General features: G+C 38.1%; 1 protein-coding gene across 2 annotated transcripts in view; it reads left to right on the forward strand.

Annotated features, from left to right (window-relative positions):
• Window positions 1-23,875, forward strand: part of AKAP6 (A-kinase anchoring protein 6) — a 203,735-nt gene that overhangs the window by 173,286 nt on the left and 6,574 nt on the right. For both annotated transcript variants that reach the window (XM_088529284.1, XM_088529285.1), the window contains exon 11: window positions 6,788-7,003. In XM_088529284.1, the coding sequence (XP_088385410.1) occupies window positions 6,788-7,003 (216 nt within the window). The remainder of the gene's footprint in view (window positions 1-6,787; window positions 7,004-23,875) is intronic.

Raw genomic sequence — 23,875 nt, forward strand, 5'->3', positions numbered from 1 at the left:
AGCCTAACAAGTCGTACCACTTCTTTCAGTAATTTTTATTTGAATTTGTTTCTCTGGAAAGAGATTCTTCTCAGACTGAATTAAACATTACGGAAAAAAAAAATGAAAGGCTTGAGAAAGGGTACCTTGTAGTTCAGTAGGGAAGATGCATTTACATCCAACACTGATTTTTCTCTTCTTTTAAAAAGTTCCCTTCATGTAATTACAAGCCAGTTTAGAGTAAAGATAGGAGCATCCTAACAATAATGGGCACTTTTTTAACAGATTATTGCCAAAAGTGCATTCTTTATTCCAGGGAGACACTGTAATAGATACCAGTGCTTTAGTAATGATACAAGCAATCTGTAAGCTATTATAGTTTCTTTTATAGTAACTTAATCTTCATATTGTTTTATATGTCTAGAATTTTAATAGTGTTTTTAATTTATGAAGAAAAGTATGCTACATACTACTTGTAACATGTGAATATGAGCCAAGTAACAGACTGCTGGACTGTTTTCTTACAAATAAATATTTTAAAATACTTAAACCAGCATAAAAAGTGGAATGAAGAAATTAAAGAATGTCATCCAGGTGTAATAGGAAATTTCTGGAATTAGCCCAGATGCATCAATTCTGGATAGCTACCGTGTTTTAATCTACATATTGTGCTTCTGGAGAAAAGTGAGAAAAAAACACAGGTACTGTTAGAATATTATTTTAATATACACATTTAAAATATATTTGCTTAAATAAATTTAATAGCATTGTTGATTAATAAAGCATAAATACAAATTTCCTTGTACTTTTTTATAGCTAGTAAACTGAGTGAATTAATGTTTAATCTAGCAGTTTAGGTACATGATGACATGTTGGTTATAAACTCCTGTATAGATTCCTGAAGCTAGAGGAAGAAAGAAATATATTTTTTTCCATTAGTTATTTGTCATCTTTTAATGTGTGTGTAAAGGAGTTCACCACTAGAAATCTGGGCATCTTTCTAAGAAATATCATGAGCTGTACTCAGACCTGTCAGAAAAATCTTGTAGCACTTTGCTATGCAGTGAGCTACTGAGAGAGATCCTCAGTGTAGCAGCATAGTGGTTTTAATGCTATTAAAAGTACAGTTTCTAAATAAAGAGAACCAGTTCACTGTTTTGAAAGAAGTCATATGCTACTTTAAACTGTCATTCTGTGTTTCTGACTTGCAATTAGATGATATTTCTAAGATGTCAGTTCAAGATTCTGTTGTGACCATCACCGTAATAAAATGTGACAGCAAAGATATTATATCAGTCCTTTTTCCATAATTAGCATTAAAGATCTCTCAAGGTTTAAGCAGAAAAGTTGCAGATAGGTTTCCTGTTGAATGGTCCGCACAGCCTTGTGCTTTTAAAATCTTTTAACATGGGCAAGACCGGTGACAACCAGGAGACAAATCTATGAGCAAACCCGTTTGGAGAGAATAGTTTTGTGGTGTGTGATGTATGTTACGTAAATGAGCTTATTAGGACTCTCATCTATTTTATTATTGGTGCCCAATTTAATAGAGGCATTTAAAAAACAATATTTCTGCCTGACTCCTTGAAATGAAGAAGATACATTGATATAATTGAGAGCAAATGATTGCATGTTGTGCCATTTAATCATGTCATTTTTCAATTGCTGTTTTTTGCACTTCAGTGCATACTTATAGAATATTTAGCTTCAGTATAGATTAAGTCCCACAGTTTGCAACTGAGTAGAGTTCCTATATTAGCTGACATTTTCTTTTAACCTTGAAATCAAAAAAAGCACTCAGGTTTGCCAGTATTTTTCTACAAGATGACAAGTCATCATTCATTTCCTATCTTTGTCATTTGGCTTTTTTATTTTGAAGAATTACTTTCTTACTAATATTTTTTGAGGAATTACTGGTTTTCTTTTTCATTCACTAATAGAAATGGGTATTTTTACCATGTGTCTTGTAAAAATGGATTCTGAAATACAGGTTAGCATTATCCTGGACAAAAGGGCAGCATGCATTGTCATTTCACAGAAAATGCTGAAAACTAAGTTAAACCAAAACTTTGCAAGACAAATTGTTTCTTGTTTTCCCCTTACTCTTCTATTAGAAGCATTAGCAATGTTTCTTTAGGTTTTGCATTGGCTCTGTTGAAAACTGAAGTGCTGCTCTAGCCAAAAAACATGTGCAATTTTTTTTTTTTTTTGAAGAGTTGTAATTTGATCATTGTTGTGAGCAGCTCGGTTTCCATTCTCACATTTTGCATGAATGTCTGTGCATGGTTGTACTAAATAACAGGTCCAGCATTAGCTGTAGGCAGCAACTGGTGCAATAGGAAGGATACAATTCCTTCCCTCCCCTACAGGCATCTTGTGACAAGGAGAGAGAGTGAAACGTGTAACAGAACAAGCTTAGGTGGGAACTTCCTCTTAGAGTTTGTAATTTATGTTTTTCTATGGTGGGGCTTCTTGTGTTTTCTTAAGAGTATCTAGCATTGCCCATAGACAGAAACTCAACATGAGCCCAGAAATAGCATTTGCCTTGAGATAGCTTGGTAGGTTTTCTGAACCTGTAAGCACAAAGAACATCCATCTGTGTGACATTTGTCATCTTCCATCCACTTTTCAAAGTTCTCAGCACCTCTACATGGGTCTTTAGTATTCCTGATTGTAAAATGAGAGCAAGAAAGTGGTTGAACTACGGAAGTGGTTGAAACAACTTGGGCTTCATACAAATGAATTCCATAACTATAAGCTATGAATGGTGCTATAGAAATGGTATCTAACCATTTTGTATGGTAGTTACATGTGTATTATGTGTATTTAAGCTAATCTAAGGTGACTTTTAAACTAATAGTAAGTGCAAGTAGTCCACTGAATTCACCGACAATCTTAGTAATATTAAATGATTAATTTTGAACACCTCCAGAAGAACCTTCATGTAACTGCCTAAAGCTGCACACGTTTCTGGTCATGTCATTTGCTTAGGAATCATGCAGCTGTACAGAACACCTTCTGTTCAGATCATGGCTACTTCCAGCCCCATGGATAGTGCCATTAGCCCATGGCTTGGAAAGAGTTTTTGATGTCATTCCACTCAGCAGGAGCTTTTCCAGATGATTTAAGGCACGATATTAACAAGCTGTGAAAGTAGTTTCAGCTAGCCTTTTTTAACTATGCAAGTGATAGCTTCAAAGCACTAAAAATAGGAGTGGGCAGAGGGAAGAAAAATCTCCCCAAGATTCTGACAGCATGGACAGGAATCCACCGGGTGGGAAAACATGACTTGTAATAACATTATAATGAATCACACTTCAGTGTTATCAGGGTATCTGTTAGAAAGCAAAGGATTCAGTTGCAAGGTCAAGTTCATACGTGGCAGCTGCTCTGTATGCTCTTAGCCTGCAGCAAGCAAAGTCAAACAAGTTAATTTAAGTCTCTCTGCAAGCGATTTAAGTGAATGGGTTTCTCCCACAGTTGCAAAGGTCTGTATGTGGAGTTATTGCAGCTCAGTTGACACACCATATTATGAGGAGCCACAATCAGATATGTCTGATTTATACTTCAGCAAGACTTTCGCTCACAAGAGCCTAAGTGAGGCTCCTCAGTCTACTCTTAGACCAGCTCCTGATTTCCTGATCTTTCAAGTACCCAACAGCTGCTACAGCAACTGCAGAGTATCAGGCCCAGACCTCAGCAGAGATACTCCTCAGGTGTACACTCTGTCAGAAAAATGTCTTTCCTTCTTTCTTTTCCTCTTTTGTTTTTAATTAACCATGACTTACAGCTATTAGTTCACAGTGTAGAACATGCCTTGCAGACAGAACTGTGGTGGGCCTGCCAGCACACTTTGTGGGTACACACACCACACTGACAGCCTTTTATACAAGCAGGCCATTTTAACAGCTGCAGAACATGGATGGATATGCAACACTACGAGATGTCATGTCATAGGATTCAAGCAATTATTATGTCCCTTTAGGACACTGTATAACAGACCATAGTAACACTTAGATTCACTGTTGCCTGTGTTATTACACAGGATTTAAAGACGTCTTTACATGATTAAATTATCTGGCTTTTAAAGTATTGCTATAGTCAACCCTTTGAATACATGGTTAGATACAAGCACCTCATTCCTCTCCTGTTTAATATTAACCATAATAATATCATGTAATAAAATTGAAACAAAAGTGCCATAGGCCTAATTGTACTGTCATGGCCATGTAAATCAGGAATAGCTTCAGTAAAGCTAGTGTTACTGTGCTGGTGTAAAATTGATGTAAATTAGAGATGACTTGGATCCTGTGGCTCTGCTTTCATATAATGCAATGTAAAGGCATCACTTAAACTCACATACAGTGGCTTATGAATGAACTACTCCTTATGTCATCATATTTTATGGAATTGTGTCAGAAATGACCAATATTTATAAGGGATGACATAGATAGGTCAAGGTTAGAAGATAAGTTAATGTTATGGGACCAAATTTTGGGCACTGTTGACTTCTGTGAAGTTAATGCAGATCTACATAGATTTAATTGACATCAGTATATACCTTATCATGGCTTTCATAAAACTGAATTGCTTTGCTGTTGTGCAGTGTTAAATTAGAATCCTGACTTTATCCTTAGGTAGATTTTTTTTCTGATGTGCTGTTAGCCTAATGAACAGCATCAGAAAGGAAATGTGTCAGACACAGCGGTTACATCAAGAACTATGTAGGAAACTAGTAATGAACCCTTGGAAAATAAATAAGTGCAAGTTCAGGAAACATAAGTGAAAATGCAGCTCTGGTATAAATTGAATAATAAAATTCCTGGTCATATTTTGCCATAAATAGTGGTTTGGGAATTTGTCATTCACCTTATTTAAAATTCAGAAATATTAAAGGTACAGGGTTCTCTCATTATAGAAATAATAGAATTCTAGCTATTATGGAGTTAGGGTAATTTAAATAGCTATAGAATGCATTATATCAATAAGTGGAACATCTGTATGAAATGTCCACCTGCTGATATACTACTCAATGTACTTTACAATGAAATGCACTTAATCATTTTAAGACGCCTTCTAATGAAGTCTTATCGGGATTAACATTTTGAACACAAATACTTTTAGGCATTAAAACTTCTGCTCTAAATGAGATTGCATTGTCTTGTTTACCCTTGTTGATTAATAAGCAATCTGTTAACTGTTAGAACAGTCCAATTGTGCCAGTGAAAGTAGATTAGTAATTCAGCAACGTTCGTGGGTTTAATTGTCATTTCTCTTGAAGACTTTAAATGAAAAAATCACTTGCACTATCCTTAGGCGAAAAAAAGATATGTATTTTTAGATGCCTATACCACTGTTTTCCTTTAGACTTTTAGCTTAGGGTTATTGATGAAGTAGATACTTCTATACAAAACTAAAATGTAAAAATCTAGAAAACTCTGTTTAGATAGTGTTATTCTTTTGCTAACGAAATTCAGGAGGGCTTGTCGTGTGAATAGATTTGAATTTTGAGAGAGGTGGTGGATTTTTCTTTTTCTTTTTTTTTTTTTTTTTTGGCTTATTGGGATTAGCTGAAAGGCGAGTACCCTGTCTTTAAAAAAAGATGATCGTTGAGATTTTCTCACAGGGTCATGCACTTTCATCTGTGGCATCCCACAGAGGGAAACAGATGTTGGCAAGTTATAGTTAAATTATCTGGAAAGCTCCCATGTGTGGAGCACGGTCCTGGTTAAAGTTAGGAGTAGCACAGGCCTGTCATAGTAGCTGCATGCGTGAACCCTGCAGTGCTCCAGAGTTTCATGTCTCTGGAGCCGGGCTGAAGCAGTGATCCTTATAAGTGTTTGCATCTTGGGTAACCCAACTTTATAGATATTATTGTAAAAAAGATATTACAAGCTGATGAAGATATAGATTTTGTGTAAAATGGCAGTAGCGTGAGATTGTGTTTGTAGATAAAGCACTCGATGCTGTCAGCTGCTTCAGGGTGGTGGATCTCTCTATATTCCTGGCATGGAGGAGACATTATTTATACTGGTATTCAGTGAGATTCTCAGCACAGTTATTTAGTTTTCTGGGGTATAAAGAGCAGGTCCTGACTCCCACCAATGCTTAGCAATGTTAGGACCTAGCAATTCTCTCCTATAGTGCAGCGCATGTGAGGTCGTGGAACCTGTGGAATGAAATAAATGCAATGAACCCCACATCTTTGAGAAGTTATCATAGTATTCCTACATTTACTGAGATACAGAACTGTCCTAAAAGTATAATCTGATAACTAAAAACATCTATGAAAAATTTTATACCAGCTTCTCTACTCTTCCTTCCTTAAGGTTTCTCCTCAGACGAGGTGCATACGAAACATAAATTTTATTGATTCTTCTATAAGTACATATATATTCTAATTGTTTGAATCTTTTTTGTTCTGTTTTTTTTTTCTTTTTTTTTTCTGAACAATTTCTGAAGTTGATTACTGTCAGAGTAACTCATTTCAGATGTGTCGCTTTAGAATGAGAAAAGGAAGAATAAACCAGTCTACACCATAAAGCTTTCAACATTATTGAGACAGTTAGTTATGTCTGGCATTTGTTTGGAGAAGACTGAAAGTAGCTTTGCTCTTTCTATGCCATTAAGATTGTGGTTATCTGAAAATAAAACACTAAGCTTTGTCACGAAGCATAAGCATTTATGGAAAAACTAGAAAAAACCTTTGCAAGACAGAGATCAGGCACCACTAAATATCAAATAATATGTAATGTTTTCATTTGCCAAGTATTGCACACTGATGTCTGTCCCCCACTGTGTCCTGCAGTCCCTTTGCTGTGAGATCAAGCAGAGACGTCGCGGGGTTGCCTCTGTGCTGCGATTGTGCCAGCACCTCCTGGACGACCAGGAGACTTGCAACCTAAATGCAGATCACCAGTCCATGCAGCTGATCATTGTAAATCTTGAGAGGAGGTGGGAAGCCATCGTCATGCAAGCTGTCCAGTGGCAGACAAGGCTACAGAAGAGACTGGAAAAAGACTCGGTAAGTGACGCTTGCTTTAAAAAATCTGACGTCAATTCACTTTCTGCATGGGAAACATTTTGTCAGTGCTAGGCAAATAAATTCATTTCAGCATATTTTCTGAGTGAAGATGCCATCTGTAGTCTTTCCTGACAACAAATAAAGCTGCATTCTTTACAAAGCAATACATTCCATGGACACAGCTGATTGAGAAGATAAACTCACAGTATGCATGTCCTGTTGCTGGATTTTTAGTCTCATCGTATCTGATCCTGTAATGAGAACAATCTTTTCCTGTTGAGATCAGTATAAACCAAGTTGCTCAGCACCTAACAGAATTGGGCCTAGAGTCATCTTTCATCAATTGTAAATATATTTTGGTAGAAATTTTCACTCTGTAACTAAGACTGCTTTTAATTACGATCCCAGCAGTAGATGTGTATTTCACATAAAATGTCATGGGTATGTGATAAATATACAGTTCTGTGTTATTCGAACGTAAGGAAACTGCATTAATTTGCTTTTATCTCAAGGAGAAGATTCCTAAGAGGCAAAACAGTGTTCTGCTTAAACCATCCATTAAATGGCATAAATTAGACAGGTTTCCTCGGCATAAAACCATAATATAATGCAGTATCTACATTTAAACAATAAACCATAGGGGGGACAAAATAATCCCTACTGTAACACCATTGACTGTAATGGATGAATTGGCTCAGCATGGTTTGTGCCGCTATCATGATGTGTATACTGCAGTTACACTGGCAGCAACAATAGCCCTGTGTAGTGCATATACTGCAGAGCCTTGATGACATATGGGAACAAGTGACATATATTCAGCCTACCTAATTTTTAGCTTTATATCTAAAAGAAAAAGGTGCTTGACATACCTGCTTCCCAAAAGTATGTAACTAATGGTGACATACTGCTTTTTTACTTCTTTTAGTAAGGTTCCTTTAAAAAAATAATAGAAGCTGTCTTACTCTTGGAGTTGTTTGATTAGTGTGTAGCATTAAGATTACAAAACACTATTCAGAAGCACTGGCATTCCCTGGCTGAAAGTGCTATCACTCTGAACAGACCAAGAGATAATGAGTCAGTGAGGAGGAGGATGCAAAGTGAAGTGTTTGAAGGTAATAATGATCTGTTGTCTGTCTGCCTTTAACAAATCTTGGAAAATGGGAGTGCCCCTCTGCCTGTTTGGTTAACCATTTAGTTGATTCACTCTGGGCATTAAGACAGAAAAAGGACTTTAGAAAAAAACTGGTCAAAAGGGGCATACATCCAAGGCAACATGTGAGCAAGGCTGCTGCAAAGCAGTTAGTGTAGCAAGGCTGGTGTGGTGTGTGTGGAAGAAGTCAACTGGGAAAGCAGGAACATTAGGTATTAGGGGAGAGTTTGCTAAGTCTTTGAAATTTTGAGCTGGTTGGAAGGAATATAAAAGACTGATAAAGCCATATGTGAGAGAAAAGCAAAGATTTCTTCTCAGCTTTTGTTTATACATGTCTGTAGGAGAGAGAATTATCTCCTGAAGAGGCCACGCTGGAGGAAGATTTTGGAAATAACCAGAGGAGATCAACCTAGAGTTTGCACTATATGATCAGAGGAAAAAACTGAAATCTTAGTAATGCTAGGAAGGAGTATTCTTCTTATAGGGCTACTAAAAGAGAGATGTAAGGGGCATAGCTGATGTAGGTTAGCAGACTAAGAACTCAGTGATATTGACAGTACACAAGGGAAGAGGAGATTAGGGGAGAAAAGTCCAAAAGTTCCAATCTGACTGTGCCCAGTTTATGGGCATGAGAAGGGAGATACTTGGGCAGAAGAGTGGGATGGGAGAGATTAATGCATAGAGGCCATCAGTTCACAGTTTGGAACTGCAGGTATCTAAACATATACAATAATCTAAAATAAGAACATGAAAAAGGTAAGGAAAAGGCTTGTTGGTAAGTCCTGTGAGGAGAGAAGTATAAGCAAAAGATTTAGAAAAGTTCAAAAAGAGATCTAGAGAGCAGAGAAATCCAAGGCAGGAATTTGTTGAGAAGATGATAAAGCGGTGGCAAAAATAAAACAGAAACTGGTAAAATTAAGGTTATGATAGAAAGAGAAATTTCAATGGAATGAAAGGAAGAAACTCAATTAGGATCCAAAGTGAAGCTGAAGAGAAACTGGTGCTTAAGCAATATATTCACATTTAAATGAGACGCAAGTGAGAAAGACAAATGCCATCTCACCAGTGGCAGGGAGACAAAATTCCTGAGTTCTGGGCAATGAATCTGGGAGAGAAGAAATGGGAACAGAAGCAAGGGAATTCAGCAGTGAAATAGACTGGCAAGTGAATAGGTTGGAAGAGGAATGTGAGAATGAGGAGTAGAAAAGATTGTTAAGCAAAGAAAATAGTAAACTTTTTAACCGTGGAGAAATGTTTGTTATGTTTTTGTACTATTTCTATCTTTTGATTTTTTAAAAAATTCATATTGCTATGTATTAGATCAATAGTAAACTGATATGGATTAGATGGATTGGATCTACTATAGATTGGATTTACTATGGGTTAGATCAATAGTAGATCAATAGTAAACGGATATAGTAAACTGGTTAGTACTATGGAGCACAAGAGTTATACTGAGGTGACCTACAGTAGGAAAAATAGTTGAGTTTTGGAGCTGCAAGAGCAGATGTATGCGGTACTATGCTACCACCTATGTCAAAATTCTCTCTTTCTCATAATGCTGAATTTTGGTTGCTAGAGGACCAACTTGAGGCATTTGGGACAACAGCAGGAGCCATTTGCTGCTGGCTCTAAATAGGCTCTTCTGCGCTAGCTAGAGCTTGATGCTGCTCTTGCAGCCGGGTGAAGTGAGCCTCATGTTCCAGCCTGGGGTTGCAGTCGAGGGGAAGCTGAGGCCACGCGAGGGTGCGAGAGCTGCGCGTTGCTTCATGTCAGAGGGCTCTGGGGGTCAGAGAGCTTCATGGGCTGCCCGCTGCTTCACTCCTGCTTTGCCTGAGGGAGCCTGGAGTTATTTGCTGGATTGAGTTGCCTTTCCCAGGGCTGGGGGGGGCCATTCCCTCTGCTGAGAAGTGGCAGCCATTAAGGGCTATGATGATGCTCATTTAATTTTCATCATGGGCTGTTTCATTTCAGAACCTCTCATTTTATGCTTGTTTTATAATAACTTGGTTCTTCGAAGTATGGCAATGTCCACCAATTTCTCATTTTGATAAAACTATTTTTATTCTCAACACCCAAAAGATGCCCCAGCCCATGCAGAATTCAGGCTTCTTTGTCTTCCCTGACCTAAGCTGGCATGTTAGAGCCTGCCTTTTCATTCAGTTCCTGTGTAGTCATTTCTTGGGTAGGTACCAGGATTGCTTCTTCTGCTTCTCTATCTGTCAGCATTTGATGGCATGCCAGTCTTGGCACATGAACGGCGTCCCTTGGTAACAGGTCTTTATGTGTGGTTGCCCACAAAATACTGTAACTTATGAAAACAAATTAGATGTTTTTATACCATGATGGCATCTGACTCAATCATGGCATCTCATTTGCTGATAGCCAATAAGATAGCCCAAATTAGTTACATTAACTTAGAGAAGTGCAAGAGTCACTTGCACCTTCTCTCTTCTGAATTTGTGCCCAGGGATCTTCCTTTGTCCTGCTTCTCTCCCTTGTTACATTCAGTCATTTGTTTGGAACAGTTACAGCATTGCAAAGTTATGCTAGAACTGACCACAGAAAGCTTTTGCATTTCTTTCAGTTTGCTTTTTTTTGGGGGGGGGGGGAGGGGGGGTGTTTTTCAATAGTATTTTTCAATCTTCAAAATAGCAGGCACCATTCATTTACAAATAACAAGAGATTAATGAGTATCACAAACACCTGGCAGAAGATGCTGTTCTCATGAACCAGAAACTTTTATGTCTAGAAGTGTCTAGAAACTTAAATTCTCAAAAATCACCCCAAAAGAATGAAATGTGATTAGATTCAGTTGATCCGTCTAGCTATAAAGAATGTGATATTCCTACAAGGTTAAAAAATAAAAAATAGAACAGGATTGCGTTTTTAAAAGTATGGGGTATTGTGTCTTATTAAATGTACTTTTAATTTCTTCTAGCAAAAGAGGTTTTTATCTCCCCCGTCTGTTTTTGTTGGTGCTGGTGGTGGTGGTTTTTTGGCAAATCCTATACCTCTAATTTAGCATTCCAAAGTTGACCGATACAGTGTTATCTATCTACTATATTTTACCTTCAGAATTACACAGATGACTTGCAGTTTGCTTAATTAAATCCTTTTGGCAATCATCTTAAAAGAAAAAAGAATGTGTCTGGCAATAGCAGAAATCTTTGGTTAACTAAACCCAAAGCTGCAGTCTGAAATTCCTGCTCAACAGTTGGAGAAGCTTTAGCTCCTGAGGCATTTTTCTTTAGAGGATGTAGATTACTCTGGATATGTAACGGAGGTTTTTGGACAGACTTGATCACAGGTTTACCACAGCTAACTCGGATTGGAAATATATGCTTTTTTTAATGGGTTTGTTTTATCTTATGCTTAGCCAATGACATACCAAATCTAATTTATGCTCTGAGCCTCAGTGGATTATTCCAGCAGCCACAGATGCTGACAGTTTGGGGTTGCGCTGTCCATGGCGGATACGTCTGTGCACAGGGAGCCGCAGTGCACTGAGTGTGGGACTGAGCGCTCCTCAGTGTGAGGAATCCTCTACCAGCTCCCGCTGTTGTCACGAAGACTGTTTGATCAATATTGGAGAACGTAAAGCTGTTGTGTTGCTGTTGGTGACAGGGTGCCAAAACAATGTGTTCTATTGGGTTTTATTTCTTAAATTACAAGTCTATATTCCTACCTTACCACTGGCAAGAGAACCTGCTTGTTCTCCAGATTGCATTGAATGAGAGAGGTGATCTGTTTTATGGAGCAGACAATCTCTTTTCTTGTTTAACAGAGAGAGGTAGTTATTGAAAGGACAGTGTTAATCATGCTTTTAAAATGGATATTTTGAGCTAAGATAATTCAAGTTAAGGTTCTGTAATTCTCACATGGTCCTGAAAGTGTCTGAAATATTCATGCCTTTGATCATTTAAGTTCACTCCTATGCTTCATGCAATTTTTTTCTCATTTTTCTTTTTCTCCTGAGTCATCCTGTGTGTACACCACACTGTATGTCCAGCAAAAACCCCATGTGTATTGGCTTGAAAGTATGCAGCACATCCAGCCCCATAATTGAAAATAATAAGGCCACAATAAATGGGATGGCCTTGGGGTATAACACCCAAGGGATGCAATTGGTGTCGCTTTGCATCAATGTCCATGCATCATGGTAATTGAGGTAACATAACCAATTACCACATTTTAATTAGAGTTTTAAGGACTTGGGAAAATCTGCAATGGTGAGACAGCTCACTTAAAAAAAGAAAAAAGAAAAGAAACGAAACGAAAAGAAAAAGCTCCTCTTTACTACAGGCTCGTTTCTTGGTTCTTGTTCCTTAGAAAGGAAAGAGCTACTTAAAGCACTGCTTAGGATTTTTCCCAGATTCCTCTTGATTTCTTTCTTTATAATGCTCTTTGAAAAAATGTTGTTTTAAAATGCTATATTGCTTCTGCTGTGCTATCTTTATCCCTTTTCTCTATTCATCTGCTTCTATGATGCCTTTTGGAAAAGGGAACTAATGCCTTTTGGAAAAGGGAATGGTGCTAACTGAAGTCTCCCCCTCACTTCTCTGAGCTTAATTCATGATGCAAAATTTTTTCAAGTCATGGACTGATACATGATCTGAGCTTAAAAACAAAATTAAAGCAAACAAACAAACAAAAAAAACACTTACAAATATGGCAAATGTATGCATTACTATTCAGTCATTTTGTTAGAAAGCTCCACTAAACAAAAACTAAGTTTTGAATGATTCTAATTTTAATCACAAGACATTATTTTGTCAGATTGGAGCTAGCTAATAATCTTGCGTAAGAATTTAGAAGTTCATCAAAAGTGCCTGATACAACGAAGTGCTGATAAAAGATTAAGTTAATTGGCTGAGGAGAGTACGCAGAGTGTTGTAAAGTGATGAACGCCTCTTACATGAGCCAGCCCTAACAAGTAATTATTTAATGACTTATGTTTAATCCACTACAAATTGTTTTTTTCATTATCTATCACAAGTCACTTCTGCTTTGATATTGGGTCTCACTCTAGTAAAGTGTATGACAGGACAATCCTGATTGCACATATTCGTTTCTGTCACAGTCATTTTATTCTAGTCATTCTATTTCAACACTGAAAATTGCTAGCTTCAGTACTTGGTTAAAATACATTTGTCTTTAAGCAGGTGGACTATAGGGCCTGTGATGTATGTTGCTCTCTGAGATTGGTGTACTCTTGAAAAAGACCTGGGCAAGAAATCAGGCCAGGAATCTTCTCAGGTAGAATATACAAGGCTCAGCTGAGCAGTTGTTGAGAAGCACCAGACTGAACCATCTTAAGGGGTGCCATGTCTTTTTTCAGCTTCTAAGTGGCCTTGCATGACTCATTTCAGACCTGGAAAAATTGTCTGTTGGGTATGAGAGAGGCTTATTTTTTCCTTGAAATTTAGTGGCAGATAGGTGATGTTCCCGATATTCTTGCCATAAATCCTGTATTTCTGGTGATTTTCTCAGAGAAATGGCAATATGCAGAGTCCAGATCTCACATTCCTGAGAAAATTTCCTGAGTGGTCATATGCAGCAGTAGTGTTTTAGAGTGGATAGAAAGAAAATGTAGTATATGTAAGTAATTTCTTAACAATCTCTTTTCCATCCCCAGAGGATACAAATCTTTCAGTTACAACTAATGAACCAAGTTGGATTAGGCAAGGGGCTAATGATTAATTCAGAGTCCAGAGATTAAGGCAGCAGTATTTCATAATCCCCACTGAACCGTAGAAGGTTTGAGCAATCCCTTTGGAGAGGATGGAAAGTCCATACTCCTAAACTTTCCATATGGAGTCCCAGGTCCAAGTCAACTTTGTAACAGGCACAGTTAAGCTTAAGAGCAAATGTTGTGCTTGGCACTTTTTACTTAGTTGCTTGCATATGTGTGTGCGTCTGCAGTCGTCTTTGTACATCAGTAGAAGGTACTCTTATACTGGGAGTTACATTTGAAGATTTTTAAAATGTGTAAATTTTTTTCCTCCTTCTTTGTTCTTTTCTGTTAATGAAAAAGCCCTGAAAAGAAAGTCTTCCTGCTTAGCGCAGATTTGTCATGGACCCTCTTGTAGTTCAGCTTATCCTTGCTTCATAAAGCAAACTATCTAGAGCTGAAAGAGCAGTTCAGCACTTTTGATTTTTTCAAGCATTTTTTCTATATTGAAATTTCCAAATATGGCAATATTTCCTGCCAAAAAGGATGGCATTGGTTATGAATGAAGTAGTGGATCTCAGTACCTGGAAACCTCCAAGAACATTTCTGTAGGTTATTCAACCAGCAACTTACAGTAACCTATAGTAAAAAAGTAATCATTTTTAAAGCATTACTTCTTTGGATTTCTTCTGTATTCCTTTTCAGGCTAATGCAGCCTTCAATTGTTCAATATGTAGATTCATAAGGAGATTTAAATCTGTTATATATAAAGATTCAGTATTTGAAAGTTCTATAAGCACTTCAAACTGAAATATCTCAAGAAACTTCAAGGCCAGGCAGTGGTGCTGCATTAGCCAGGAGAAGCTGTGAGCCTTTCCTTTCCAGTGTGTGCAGAGCTTCTGTCTCCACCCGCACATGGAACATACTTGTCCTCTTTCTCAGCTAGTTGTTGACTAATCTGTGTTTCAGTTTAGGACCATTTTGGAGTTGAGTAAAGGAATTCCATAATTGATAGAAAACTAGAAATACTTATCTACCGATATATGTCTATATATGTATTTTTTAGTAAGCGTTTGTTGTTTACAAACCCTCAAAGATTTAGACTATAAGTCCATCAGAAGTGCCACTTCGTCACATGGCTCTGTAGTTTGCCATATGATCATGAAAATGGCGCAGCATGTCACTCATGAGTAATGGCATTTCACAGAATCACAGAATGCTTAGGGTTGGAAGGGACAGGGTGGCATCCAGGCGAGTTTTGAAGATCTCCAGAGAAGGAGACTCCACAGCCTCTCTGGGCAGCCTGTTCCAGGGCTCTGTCACCCTCACAGGAAAGAAGTTCTTCCTCATATGGAGGTGGAACTTCCTGTGTTTCCCCTGGTTACCCCTGATCCTGTCACTGGCCTCCACGGAGAAGAGCCTGGTCCCATCCTCCCTACAATCACTCCTCAGATACTTGAACATGTTAATGAAATCTTCTCTCAACCTTCTTTTCTCCAGACTAAACAGGCCCAGCTCGCTTAGTCTTTCCTCCTAAGACAAATGCTCAAGTCCCTTTATCATCTTCGTGGCTCTCCGCTGGACACTCTAGAAGCTCAATGTCCTTCTTGTACTGGGGAGCCCAGAACTGCACCCAAGAGCATCAGAGCTGAGTAGAGGGGCAGGATCCCCTCCCTCAACCTGCTGGCAATGCTCCTTCTGATGCAGGCCAGGATCCCATTGGCCTTCTTGGCCATTTGACCCTCACTGGTGCTATATCTAACTTTCTTAACTGCTTTGTGTTTTCAGATTGCTAGTGTACTGGCGAATCAACTAGTCACAGTATTTTTAAAATAAATTTTCATCAAATAGCTGCAAATATTCCAGTCCCAGGACAGCAATATTCAGTTACAGAAAATTTAGAAATGTGTGTTTTATACTTTATGATGGAAAAAGTCAACATAGCAGCAGCAGATTTAGGTCTGGATAGTGGCATAGATTTCACCAAATAGCTGTCAGTCTGTTCAAATTAAATAATGGCTGAAGCAGCGTGGGTGAATCTTTTTCCACAGCTTTGATAACAATTCATTCCCTGCTCCAGAAACCTGTGCATTAGAACTGTAATATGTATAAAATCTTCCAGTGAATTATCAGGAACGAGTAGTTTTAGTAGCAAATGGGGTATCTGACATTGGCAATTCATGCAGTTACTGAAAGGACTGTCAGTCTCTTGTGAAATGTCAAAGATAACTCATTAAAAAATGAAAGAGAAAATAAGACCGGGTTTTTGTTTTCAAAGACAGAGGACAGATTTCAAGAGAACTTGGTTCCCATTTATGTACCTAACTCCATATAGGGCCAGCTATTGCAAAGTGCTCGGCAGATAGCAGCTTTCATTGCTGTGCATTGTGTTCAGCTTACAGGATGAATTTGGTATTTTGTTCAGATACCTAACATCCACTAGTCATAACATCATTCCTCAGGCCAACAATGTTGAAAAAATGAGAGTTAAAAGAATCACAAAGCAGTGATTACTGAATGCATTTAATGACTTGTTGCACTGCAGCTGTAATAGTCCGATTTCTGCAAGGAGCAGTGTGTGAGTATGATTAAAGCTAATTTCCTGATGTATTGTTTCAAGAGTGCTAAAGCAAAACAATTTTTAGAGTGAAGAGAGTAAGTCTTATTTTCTAGCAGGTTGTACAGCACTTATTCTTACCCTACAAGGGTCTTCAGTTTTGGATGGTAGGACCCCAAAACTCCAACCATTATGGAAATGTTTGGTAGGATCTTCAGTAGGCATATATATAATCAAAATTTCACTGTCCCATATACTGGGATGTTCTGGGAGCTGCATCAGCTGCAAGAATTGAGGTATACAGTATTTTTAAAAAAAAAAAAAGAATAAAAATTAATAGGTACATTCATTCACTCTTAATTGAAGCAGTGAAAGGTACCCAATGAAATGATGAGGCAGGAGATTTAAAACAATCAGAAGGGAATTCTGTTTTCATGGAGCGCATAATTAAATTGTGGAACTTGTTGCTGCAGGTTGTTGTGGCGCGAACAACATTTGTAACAAGTACAAAGGGATTCAGTGTGTGGTTAGACAAGTTAATGGAGGAGAGGTCAATTAAAGAGCACTAAATTCCAACTCTGAAAGGCCGGCTTCTGTCATAGGGGGTGGCAGCCTCCATACCAATTAATAGGTGTTTTATTGTATTGTATTATATTGTATTTTGTTTTATTTTAGGCTCCTATAGGAGTTAGGGGACACAGCTGACTACCTATTGAACTCACCCAAAAGAGCAGATGCTTTTTGCAAGCACACGAGCTTGCAGGTTTGGAGGCCTGCCTATGACAAATTTTTATGCACAGCAAAACAATTTTGAGGAATACCTGGGGCATTTTCATTGTCGTTTCTTTCATTGTTTCCAAAAACTGGAATGTGGCCATTTACGTATGCTGTTTTCACTACAGAAAAACTTCTAAAAGTGTACCCACTTAAGTTTTTAAAAATCTTCCTGCAAAAAATACAGAAAATTTAATACTTAGATTTAATATTTAAATACGAGTGGACATTTGTATACCAGAGGTAACATAATATACATTAAATAATAGCATGTAAATCATTAGCAGTGATCTGAATTTTATTTCTCTTTCTGTGGAAGACATTTGTGTCATGATTGTAGCTCTAATCCATATTCAGGTCTTCGTGTTTGGTGTGCAGTAATATGTAAATTACCTAGCCAGCTGCATTAAGCAGTGTTTGTTTATTCTACTTCTTTTGGCATAGCATATAACTGAATTTCTGCCAAAAACGCGGCTGCTTCAGGGAACACTGTTCGAGTAGAAGGAAGTTCTGAAAGGAAACGCACATCCTAAGTCTTTACCCTGTGAAACAGTAAAAGCAAAACAAACTTTCTGTTCATAAAAATATCTGTATTAATGTAAAATAATGTGCTTGTAAAATACAAAGGGCAAACTGAGTCTTTTTAAGAGTGCTCTGTTTACACTGGCTTTGTAAACAAGGCTACAATACTAAGAGGCTGGTGATTTTTTATATGTGGGAAGGGTGACTGAAACTGGTGAAACGTGAAAATGGAAAGTTTTAAGAGAAATTATTTTAAAATGGCATATTAATCTCTCCTAACACATAACATTTAAATGCATTTAAATTTAGAAAGCAGTGAAGTTTAAGTGTTAAAAAAAATTACATTAATGATGCATAGAGCTATCTACTTATGCTGGCAGTCCTTTCAGTCTTCCCGGCTGACACTTCCTTTTTTTTCCAGCCAGCTAATTTCCCTTCTTTTGTGAGGAGTGACTGTTTTCACACTAGTGCTTACCCAGCAAGCCTCCTCACTGTTTCATGGTTAATTATCTTCTTGAGCTTCACCTTCTCGAGCGAAGGCAGGAAGAGGGAGCCTCCCCACTGCCCTCATGAAAGCTGGGCTTTAGAGCTGCACTCTGTGAATAAACGCAGCCTCTGATCTAGCAACATAATAAATGAGTTCCTAAACTTTATGGAGTCACAGCTCATCTAGTAGGTTTACTCAACAGTGCAAGAAGTTTCTTTCTGTTAAAGATGCTTTCTTTTTGTTTTTTAAAGAGGGAGGGATATTGCTTCAATGTGGAAACGAGTGCCATAAACTGTTTGAGAGCATCTAAGCATTTCACAAAAGCCCTTAACAAACATTCGGTGCAAACCTGAGTTATTCCAGAATCAGATAAAAGCTTTTGAGCACTATGCTTCAGACTGGCATGCTAACAACATCAGTTAATACTCCCAGTATTTTAATACTCCCTGTAATTACCCTCCTGTAATGCTGAAGGGCTCCTCTTTGTAACTCTGCATGCAGCCAAGTTGAAACAAATGGAGGCAATAGAGGCAAATGGAGACCTCTCACTATAACAACACTCTTGTCCTCTACTTCATGTTCTGCTGCAGGGTATGCTTATACTAAGTCATTCCTCAGGCTGGTCCAGACTAAAAAGCATATGTAAAACCAATACTTCACACATTGTGCAGAGATTAGATTAATCTAATCTAGATTAAAAAATCCTTTTTTTTCCCCAGACAGCTCTAGTGTGTGTTGGTATTTGTGATGTACAGAAACAACTATAAACATCAGGTGCTTTATGAGGGATGGAGAGGAGAATAAAACTCTGAAAGATCAAGATTAAGATGATTCTAGTGAAAAAGCTCTGCCTAGCGTCCTCTTACACCCAGAGATAGGGCTGGGGTTTCCATTTTGAAAAGCAATCATTCCTAGATACAGGCTGTGTACTGGCAAGCAGTGGTGATGTTGTTGTAGCCTCAAGGCACTTACCACTGTCATGTTGATTCATTGCCAGGAGAACTCTCTGCCCATATTGACAGCAGCAGTGTTTAACTTAATGCTTGGAAATCCACAGGTAGACAGACACTGTGAAAATACTTAAAATGCACAGCTTGCTTCTAGCCTCCAACTTCACAACACTTGGTCATCAATTCCCTTCTACCTTACTTGTCAATACCCCAAATTTACAGGTGGTGAATCAGTGACATCAGGAAGTGTCTGTAGTGAGGTACAAAGAAATTCTGTCAAAAATTCAAAGAGGAATAAAACAGTCATTTATGATGAGATCAATTAGGCTAAATTTGGTAGTCCCTAGAGTGCTTCATGAGGAGGAGAAACTGATGATAGAACCAGATAGTCTTGATACATTCCTGTTATTTGTAAATAATAAATAGACTCTCCCTCTCCCCTATACAAGAAGAATTTTTATTTAGAAATTCAAACGTCTCTTCTCCAGCACTGTGTGAGGAAACTTTCTCTCCAGGTTTCTCTAAGGTCAAGCTCCCTAAGGCTTATGTCCTATCCTTTTGTACCTTATATCTATCTGTTTCTATGGTGATTCTCAATCTTTGGTGATTCTCACAAACATACATTCCTATGGAAACAATATTTAAAAGCCCTGTGATTCCAGATGTCCTGATGTGCCCATTTTAGGTTGGAGATGGTTGTTGTGTCTGCTGAGTCTAATCATAGTGTCCCCAGAGCTGTTTTGTTTTAAGTAATAGTATACCATTAAAAGTGTACTAGTTACATAGTAAATTGAAAATTTCAGTTAGTACAAAGATGTCTATAAAATCACTCCGGTTTTACTACAGTGATTTTAAAATGTATTTTAAGATCTGCCCATCAATTGACAAAACATTAGTGATTTTATTATGCCACTGTTTAATTTTGCCACTATAACTTTGTTCAATGAGCATTTGATACCAGAAGATAACCGGTTTGCTGTCAATACACATGTAGTATAACATTGTGTTGAAGTTTTGCAGAGTAGGCAAGCAGTAGTTAAATCTGGTTAAGCATGGTCAGTTCTGCAGATTTCTTGTTTCAGGTTTCTTTAAAGACTTATTTTTGATGGATTTGTGGTTTGGCCCACATTCTGAGGCTTGACATGGATGAACTCCCACCAACTTGCAGGAGAGTGCAGCTGGGGTGAGGTGCCAGGAGTTGGTTCTTTACTGAACTAGGTGTGCATGGCAATACTTTGTTTTTGGATAAAGCTAGGAATGTTTTTTTCCACGAGTTTCATGAAGGTCTTGTGTTGGATTCTTGCACAAAGAAAATCATATATTCCTCAGAAGTAAAGGTGAGACCAAAACGACATTCAAGGGCAAAAAACTCTGTCATGTAACCTCTTGACAGATGAAAAGAAAACTACAAAGGAGCAAAAACAACAGTCAGTAAAATATGCCATATAGCCAGGTTTTCTCATCATGAGAAAGAAAAAAAATATATATGTGTATATACACAACTCAGAATATAGGTCTGCAATTGTAAAGCTCTTCATATGACAATATGATTCAGTATAAAAATGTTTTAGATGATTTTCTGCTCTCTAGGAACATTTAAAGAGCCCCTTCAGCTGATGAAGAACTGAGATGTTAGAAATCGTGTGAGGAGGCAGTGGCTGAACGGAGCCTGGGAGACGGCGGAGGAGGATGGGGTGTGAGCAGTGATGCTCCCCATGCAGTGTGGGACCAGATAGGCCTAGTCCCTGCTTTTGCCCTTGGTGGTGGTAGGAGCAAGTTCCCTTAAGGCTTTTCCTGGCACCACTCACTTTCTGTTTCAGCTGACTCACGTATATAGACCCGGGTGTGGAGGGTGAGTGAGTTGGAGTTGGGCCTTTCTTTTGGCCATCTGGTACCATATCAGGAAAGCTGGGGAACCCCCATAGCACTTCCATGAGGGCATTACTGAATGTGGTTAAGCCACATTTAAAGAGCAATAGAATGGTTGGTTTCTCTGACTAGCAGGGAGAGGTCTTTTCAGATGGGCATCCCCTTAAAATGTCACTGCAATAATTGCCTCTATTGTTTAGAAGGTGAGCCCACAAAACAACCATCATGGTAAAGAAAACTATAATTTTTAAAGCATAGATCTGCCGACACTATCCTCTAGACTCCTTTTTGTGAGCGTTGTACTAAAGAGAGGAAACAGAGCAATAGTCAAACCTCAGTTGTTCACATATGGCCCAGCTGAGACCCTTGTCAGTGACATCTTCGGACCACAGACAAAGTCAGTGTCCCCTGTGTGACAAGAATCTGCATGTGTCACCTTGAGCACAGGATCCTGGCAATTCCTGTAGGCATCTGTAATACTTAACAGAAGAGTGTAAGAAAGTTCTGTATGTGCAGGCCCGAGCATATCATTTCACTGAGGGACAAAGTAAGAATTGTAAAATGAAGCAAGTGAATATAAGAACCACAGTTTGGGATTTTTTCTTAGAATATAAACAAACACATACCTTCTTATTTTATCTGTAGTTACAACAAACCGGTGTGTTGAGGATGAAAAAGTATACTGCTTCCCTAAATTTTGAGACCCTGTTGTAATGTGTAGTTTGCTGTTTCAGCGTCGTGCACATGCAGTACTGAACATATGCTTGTTATATTAAAATATTGGTGTTGGGAAACGAGGACAGTTCTCTTACTGGTTGCAGTATAGGGAGCCTCGTTTAGAAAGTGACCATAAGAGAAGCAGAGGTGAACTGGGTACTGTACACATGATTCTCTCCCTCAGCCGAAGTACTTGGCATGCTCACATTTTTCAAAAGACAAAATCATGTTTGTCTTCCTTGAATGTGCGCACATTCCTGGAGATGGGGGATGGTCTTTCTTTCTTTTTCTTTTTTTCCCCTGGCCCCTAAGTGCAGCTAAGTTTGGATAATTTGTCCACAGCAACAGAAGGATATGTTGGAGGGGGAGAGAGGAACAGAGTTTGTATTTATTATTGTAAAAGCTCTTTTTTTTCATGTTAATTCCTTTAAAAAAATATAATGGTACGTAGGGGTTACATTACAGGGCTGTTTCACCAACACAAAGTATCTGTACTGGAGTAGCACATGCAAATGAGACTGAAACAGAGAATCATTGTTTAATAAAATTGTGGAGAAAAAGCAAAACTATCTGTGTTTTAGGAAAGGAAATAAACAGAAATAAGTGCATTTTTTTTTAAGTCGTTTTTTTTCAAAGAGCACTAGGGCTGGCTTTATAATCTTGGTTTTCCTGTTAACATTTTTGGTAGATTAGTGATTTAAAGCATTTAAGTACACCCTTAACTTTGCTCACGTGAGTTATGCCACTGAAACAGGGACTCACTAGTCTCCTGAGTAAAGTCATCCAGAGTGCAAAATGGGAATAGTCAAACTCCTTAAAGCAACACATTCAAATAGTAGTAGAAGTATTTCAACCTTTCACCCTTCCAAATGTGTCATATAATTGATTCCCAGTTTAACTGTATTGAAAAGTTTTCATGAGGCAGTAAAAGCCTCCTAAGTATTGTTTGTCTAGCAGGAAAGGCATAGAAATGGGAATATGCGTATTGCATTTTTTTATTATTGTATTGTTTTTTATTCGCTTTGAACAAACTGTTTACCTATTCTTACTTTGTACTACATGGCAATTCAGATGCACTCTAGAAGGAGTTGTGTTTAGTGGCTTTATAATGATAAAGGTAAGAGCATGAAGCTCTGAGCTAGATGATATATGTCAAGATACACATACATGTACATGGATGCTGCTCTCACCTACTACTGCTGTCAGTGCCAACAAAGGCTGGAGTGACAGCATCTTCTGTCCTTCATGCCAGAGCTTTACTGAAGAGTTTTCCTGTTGCTTTCTCTCCAACAACTACTGCTGTGTCTAAACTCTCTTGATTGAGCAGCTTGCTAGGTTTTGTAAAAAAAGAGTGAAACTGTGTAACACCGCCAAAAATGCCAAATGACTTCCAAAATGTTTGTGACTGAAGTTGGATGGCTTGTTTCAAGCCAAGTTAAAAATTGGTCTGCACTTGGTAAGGACCATCAATGTAGCTGATAACCACTGAGGTTATACTGATATAGCTCCTTAGGGGACGTGCTGTTTATAAAAAAAGTAGTAATTGGTCAGTACAGGGCCAGTCAGTTTGTTGGACAGAGAAAGCTAGGCTGGCAAAAGGAGCATACCTGCATACACAAGAGCCTTGGGCTATATAACTGTGACAGTCAGAAAAACATTCCTTTGCCATCATAGTTATGCCTGTAAAACTTCTAAGTATATACCAGGCCTTAGAAGAGCATCTGCATTTGAAGGATAAAAAATGGGCTTTGAAGTAAGGAACACTTGGTGAAGATGAATGGACCGAGGTCACAACTCTACATGTTTTATTGTTTTAGTCCATCTGACTTGCAGAATAAACAAGGCATCCAAGTGGTGATTTACAGGGGAAAGGTTATCTTGCTGACCAATAAGGACCAAATGTTTTGTTTTTAAGAAACAAAATCAAATTCTGTGGAACATAAAATCCTTGGAACCTGCTGCTGATTTCCTGCCTTCAGGAATTTCTTTTAGCAGCTGGCAGAAGCTTAAAACAATAAATTGTGTGGTTTTGGATGCTTTGCATAGCAATGTCTTCCTAATGCAAAGTGTGACAGAGTAGTAAAACATGCCACAAAGAAAATGAGTGTGTTTAGCTGATTTTTTGTTTAATTTAACAGGCTTTCAAATGAACTTAATTTAAAACTTGTCATT

Source organism: Tinamus guttatus, unplaced genomic scaffold, assembly GCF_059628265.1.
Source record: "Tinamus guttatus ecotype Peru unplaced genomic scaffold, ASM5962826v1 Tinamus_guttatus_pri_ptg000327l, whole genome shotgun sequence".
Classification (NCBI taxonomy): Eukaryota; Metazoa; Chordata; class Aves; order Tinamiformes; family Tinamidae; genus Tinamus; species Tinamus guttatus.